We start from the raw sequence: 6730 nt of genomic DNA on the forward strand, positions 1-6730 counted from the left end.
TTCTCTGCTGAGCAGAAGTAACTATGCAAGTAATAAAGACAGAGAAATTATGGAAAATGACACAGGCACATTCCTAGTCTGATCAGCTTTACAATTAAGATATTTTTATATGGTCCCTTTCAAGAGCTTGCTATTTGCAGCCTTTCTTTTTTTTCCCCAAAGTGTAATATAAAGAGGAGAAATAATATAGTTAATTAAGAAATCTGTGGAGCTCATTTCTGGTTAATTGGCATTTTCTTATAAAATATTTAAAAATTAGCTTTGATATTCAAAGACTCTCTTTTCAGAGAGCCATAGTTTTTGCTACCAAGAGCTCCTGTCTGCAGGTGGGGTCTCCTGTGTTGGGGGTATTTGGTCAGTGTCACAGATGCTGTCCAGCTACTGATATTCAGCTGGTGTGTGGAGGGGGCTTATTGTGCATTTTCTATGTTTAGATCTTCCTGATGTTGTTTTATTGTGTATTTTCCAATGAAAGGAGAAAGCAGCCGTTGTACTATTTCTCTTGCGGGAACATTTATCCAGCTAAAGATGTTCTCAGACTGCAATGCATGTGTGCATTTCAGCCACTCAGTAAAAACACATTTTCAAAGTTAGTGTGGGGGGCAATTGCCAAAAAATCGACTTCAAACTGTGTCCCCAGAAGGTTTGCTCTCTGGCTTCGACATACTTCAGGAGAGATTCTCATAAGCCCCCAGCAAGATCAGGTGGGTGGTTTGGGACTCAGAGTCCAATTGGCAACCACTCAGAAAGAGCACGGTGCATTAGTTTCCTGTGGCTGCCGTAACAAATTAGCGCAAACCTCGTGACTTAAGGCAACAGACAAAATATTCTCTCACAGTTGTAAAGCCCAGAAATCCACAATTAAGGTGTCATCAGGACTGAACTGAATACTTCACTTCCCAATGGCTAGTTTGCTTCTTGCTACTCTCACCTCTACCCTGACAGTTCAGTCTTTTTGATCTAAGTTTTCTTGTCGCAGGGGGGTCTCAAGCATCACTCCTGGACATTACATCTAACTTTTCACACTTACCCTCATCTCAGAAATCTGAAATGTGCTCAAATGTCTTCAGACTGGAAAATTCCATCAGGCAAGAGTACTTGCCATATCTAACAGTTTTATTTTCCACTTTCATTTTGATCTGGAAATTTCTATGTCATTGTCAGCTTGCAATCGTTTTGAAAAGTTTCATTCAAAACTTGTATTCAGTGAGTTTTGCTTCTTTTCCTCGGAAGGATTCGCTGGGATAATGTAGCCTGCCATTACCTGAGCATAGAAGTCGAGAATCCTTAGTTTGGCTTCTGACTCAATTCTGGTGCTTTATTGCCCTCCAGTTTCTTTTGTGAGGCTGCTGCCTTTTGTACTTGTCCTGTACCTCTTCACTGAATCTTGTCATGGGAGCTTAGGTCTGTGGATTCATGTTCGTTTGATAATGTCATAGTTTTGCCACATTCATGGATAGCATCCGTAAGTCCTAGATAATTCCTGGAAACAAATGATATCTCAGTCTCTTTTAAAAAAATGAATTGTAGGAAATAAATCTCGGTGATACTGAACTCTTAATTTCTAGACCCTTTTTTAGTTTGATAAACACCAATTATAGTCCCATAAACCAGTAACTGAGAAGACTGTTCCTAGTATTAAGAAATAATAAATTTCTTTTAACAATGTGTGTTTCCATATGAAAACAGGGACAGTAAAAATTTGCTTTTGCCTTAAGAATTTTTGGCCATTGCTTTCAGCTTCTTACCCTTACTTGGAAAGGATGTCTGTTTGGATGGGATCTCTCCACATTAGAAAGAATAATCACATGGTTTGATGTGAGAGTTTCAGGTAACCTGGTATAGGCTGGCTAGGAAACTAACTTCATTCACGTAGATGAATGTTAGATGACCAGTCTTTTGAAATGTAGCAAAAACTCTGGACAGCTGTGCTTCTGGGCTGACAGTACTTGGTATCTGTTGTTCCATGTTAATACCAGAAGGGCCATGTGTCCTGTTTCGTGAAGAATGGACAACCAAAGCTTTGTGTCTAGAATTTCTCACACTCTTTCCTATGCCTCTCTTTCTTGGGTGGTAGAATTGGCAGTCTTTTCTTGTACTACCTATAACTAGAACCATATCATCTGCCAGTGAGTTCTGTGAATTCCAGTAAGTTACTAAATGGAAGCAGCTTTGCAAGCCCCTTGAACTAGCTCTTGTGAGAGTGGTCTCATGGTTAAGGTTGTGTCCTCAGTCTTTTTTATTTTGGCTCTCTCTGTGCAGACTGCCTATATGTGCACGCTATTGCGGTGGTTTTTGTGTGTGTGCATGCCTGTGTAGGACTATGTAGACTTTATGGAAGTCTTTAATCAAAACAGCCTAACTGGAATGAGGCTTAACAATTTTTCTTCTTGTGTCTTTTCACCCAACCTACTGTTAGACCCTTCCCATAGCCTTGAGATCCAAATTCACATACACTCTCTATGATGGGTACTATTTTTCATCCTTGCAACCTGTGTCCCCATCCGAAGTCCTGTTGGTCTAGGCTGACTTTGCCTCTAACTCTGGTTAAAGAAAGAAAGTGAGTGCTCAGAAGTGTCTTCCCCCTGCCAAGATTTGGGACCTCATAAATCATGATGACAAGAAATGTGATGAGAGTCTCTTGCTGCTCCTGAGGAGATTGGAAGAGGAGAGGCGTGCAAGTTCCAGTGTGGTTTTGCAATTTTTTCCTCATGAAGGCACAGCAAGAAGGATTCTAGCAGGATAGTTCCTCAGCACTAGCTAGGTAGATCTCTACCGGAATGTCCCTGCAGTGAGCATGCGGGGGCATCCACCAGCCCTCGCTCAGGGAGGCTTGTGCTTGCTGCTGAACTGCTGGCAGTGAACAATGAAATTGTCAAGGTTCCCTTTTTGTTCCCCTCCAAGCAGGCAGGGCCTCATTTTTATCCCCTGGTTTCCACATGAATCAATCCTTTTGTACATGATCAGTGGGGACAGTGTGTGTTTTCAGTTGCTGTCTGGCTTTATACCTGGCAGGCTTTCTTGTTGGGCAGTAGTTCTGCAAGTGGGAAAAAGAGTATGCAGATTCACACATACTCTCTGATTGAAGTACAGAGCAAAGGAGGTGATTGCTTTTGAATCTGTTATTTGGCTTTGGTTATTTTGATACTCAGAGATATGCCATTCTTATATTAGGTTACTAAGAAGAAATAATTAAAAGAAAATTTCTGTTTTTCAGATGATAGCTGATAGAGAAAGTATGGGGAGAAGGAGGAGGCACACATACAAATGTGAATGGACCGGAGACAGAATATCTTACACATAGTTTTATTCCTACAAAGCTTAATGTATTGACTACAGTATTTTTCATTTCATAAGAACGTTTGATTTAAAATGAGCAGATCCAGCTTGGTTTAATTTCTCTCTGAGGACATTTTTGTAAGGTACTCTCTACGCAAATGGCTTTGCTTGTCTCTCCACACCAGTGCAGAGGATTATGTGTCAGCTAACCAGTCAGGACCTTTTTGCCTAAGGATTATCCACAGCCACAGCCACCAAGAAAAGTTTCAGGAGTATTTGGAAATGGCTGAATGCAGAATGTGGCTCTAATTTTAGCACTTTTAAAAGACCTGAAAAATATAGATTGATACCAAAGAAAAATTGGAGTCTATCTTACCTTGCAGAATGTTTAGCTGCAGGAGTCATCTTGGTTGAAAACAATCCCAAGTAGGATTACAATTTGATTTATTACATAAATGTTTACTGCACTCAGCTTATTTAGGGATATTACCCTCGGCTAAAACAAACCTGCTTTTCACTTGATTTTGGCACTGAGGACTGGGTATTAGAGCATCCCATAGATTGGATTTATTTATTCTGGTTTTAAAAAAGAAAATGTTCAATGCAAAGAATCACTCAACCTCAGAGTTTTGCTGAACTTAAATTGCTAATAAAAACAAGCTCAATTCCCTGACTAGAAGAGTGAAAATCATTGTAAAATTATTTAGAGAATTCTCTACACTTTGGTGTCTTCACATGGAGTGTATGGATGAGCTTTGAGGCATCCACAAATGAAATTATTTAGAATATTGCATTTGTTCAATTTTACAGGAAATGATCCATTTCTTTGGTTCTTTCCTTTTCTTTTCTTCTGTAGTGCTAGGGTTTGAACTCAGGGCTTCGTGCTTGTTGTTTGCTAAGTAGACACTCTTCCTACCACTTGAGCCACACCTCCAATCCTATTTTGCTTTCATTGTTTTTTAGATAGGGCTTCACATTTGTTGTTGTTTGTTTGTTCTGGCTCATATTTGTTTTCCTTATCTGGGATCACAGACATGTGCCACTACACAGGACATATCGACTGAACTGAATATCTCACTCATTTTTTTCCCTGAACTGGCCTCAAATCATAATCTGACAAAGTTGCTGGGATAACAGTTAAATGTTAAAGGGTTTACGTACTTAATTTAGATATAGGGCATATGGAATGTGCTATGGAATGAATGCTGGCTTTTACCAAAACTCATGTTGTTATCCTAGCCTCCTGTTGGTATTGGGAGATGGGGTCTTTGGAGGGTAATTAGGTCACAAAGAGAGAATCATCATGAATGGGATCAAGATCATATGTGAAGAGATAAGAAACAGATCTCTCACTTTCTATGCCACATGAGAACACAAGTTTAACCTTCAACAAACCAGGATATGATTCTGCACAAAGGAATCTGCTACCACCTTGACTTAGGACTTCCTAGCCTTATGAATGAATGATGAAGAATACATTTCTTTGTTTTATAAATCACCCAGTCTATGCTATTGCGTTACAGCATCCCAAGAGAATAAAACAAGATGTTTACCTAATCTAGAGCACAGGCATAGCCAGAGATGTGTGTAGACCCTTTTTATTTTGCAGTTCTGTAAGACATATCAGCTTGGTCTTGGGGAAAGAAGGTAAAAATCTAGTCATGCTGCTGCTGCATCTTTCCTTTTACCAATGGTATTTTTGAGCTATTGGTTCGTGTATTGAGATGTTAGGTGGTGTCTTTACTGAATACTAGGGAAAAATATGTATGTGTGAGTATGCGTACCCTTGAATTAATAATTTAATAAATAAAATTAATGCCCAAAATAAATGAATTACCACATAACTAGAATAAAATAGTTGTTTAAGATGGAAGATGGAAAAGGAGATTGTTTACCTGGCAAATAAAAATTGTGTATTTGCCGGCGCCGGTGGCTCACGCCTGTAATCCTAGTTACTCAGGAGGCTGAGATCTGAGGATCATGGTTCAAAGCCAGCCCTGGCAGGAAAGTCTGTGAAACACTTATATCTATTAAACCACCAGAAAACAGGAAGTGGCTCTGTGGCTCAAGTGGTAGAGTGCTAGCCTTGAGCTGAAGAGTGCAGGGATAGCGCCCAGGTCCAGAGTTCAAGTCCCATGACCAAAAAAGTATACCACATGATAGTATACCACATGATGCTCACTGGAAGATATAAGTGGACTCACTGGAATGACTCCATCAGACAGTTAGCGTATGCATCACCTCCATGCTAGTTGGTGATACATGTGGAAAAGCAAATGAATAGTAGGTTGCTGTGTTTCCACTGCGGTTCCCAACAGAGTAGGAGAAAGTGACCACCAGTGCTCATCAGTGATGTTGACTTTGTTCTCACAAAACTTCCTCAGGAAGGTAATTTCTCTTTTAAAAATCTTTCAGCCATCCATGTTGATAGAGTCAATCTTCAAGCATATTTTGTGTGGTCTCTTCTGGATAACTTTGAGTGGAACAATGGGTACAGCAGACGATTTGGCCTCTTCCACGTTGATTTTGAAGACCCTGCTAGACCTCGAGTCCCCTACAGAACAGCCAGAGAGTATGCGAAGATCATCAGAAACAATGGCCTGGAAGAACCTCTCTAGAGAGGATGCCTGGAAAATGTCACCTGGTAAAGGAGCTTCTGTATCTGGAAAAGAAATATACTTTGGTGATGATCTTTTACAACTCCAAGTTGCCTCTCTATTGACTGATCTGTGATTACAAAATCTCAGTATACAAAATCTCAGTATAACAATGGCCTTTATTTCTAACTTGATCAATCAGATTTTTTTAATGGAATACAGAGCTTCTGAAAGTGATTGTGCTATTAAAAATCAGCTTGATCTGAAAACTTCAAGTCCTCCAAAATTTTTCTAGAAAGAGATAATACTAGGTTTGCAGAGCAATATGGTTATGATTTGCAACTATAACAGCAGAACATTTATTACTACAATACCACTTTATTGTGTGTGTGTGTGTTGGCCATGGGGCCTGAACTCGGCCTGGGTGCTGTCCCTCAGCTCTTCAGCTCAAGGCTAACGCTCTACCACTTGAACCACAGCGCCACTTCTGGCCTTTTCTGCTTATGTGGTGCTGAGGAATCGAACCCAGGGCCTCATGCATGCAAGGCAAGCACTCTCCCACTGAGCTACCTTCCCAACCCTACAATACTACTTTTATGCGTCTACTGATTCTGATTACATAGCTATTGTTCTTAGTAGATCCATAAACATGTGATCCATTTTTCCTACTATTTAACATAAAAACCCAGATTCAAAAGCCAAATTATATAGTTATGTAGTTATGATTATTCTAACCAAAGGACTCAATTGATAATTCATATTTAATAAAACATATTTATAACTATTTGCTGTATATTTTGTCTTCAAACAAAAGTCTCTTCCCCTTACCTAAAGAATTGTAGAAAATAATAAAA

General features: G+C 39.6%; 1 protein-coding gene across 2 annotated transcripts in view; it reads left to right on the forward strand.

Moving 5' to 3' along the window:
- Positions 1-6326, forward strand: part of LOC105980351 (cytosolic beta-glucosidase) — a 100079-nt gene extending 93753 nt beyond the window's left edge. Inside the window, exon 5 of one of the 2 annotated variants that reach the window (XM_013009200.1) lies at positions 5695-6326. In XM_013009200.1, the coding sequence (XP_012864654.1) occupies positions 5695-6012 (318 nt within the window). In that variant the 3' untranslated portion in view covers positions 6013-6326. The remainder of the gene's footprint in view (positions 1-5694) is intronic. The other variant, XM_013009201.1, reaches the window with a different exon arrangement.
- The last annotated feature ends 404 nt before the right edge of the window (positions 6327-6730 follow it).

This window comes from Dipodomys ordii, unplaced genomic scaffold (genome assembly GCF_000151885.1).
Source record: "Dipodomys ordii isolate 6190 unplaced genomic scaffold, Dord_2.0 Scaffold8, whole genome shotgun sequence".
Lineage (NCBI taxonomy): Eukaryota > Metazoa > Chordata > Mammalia > Rodentia > Heteromyidae > Dipodomys > Dipodomys ordii.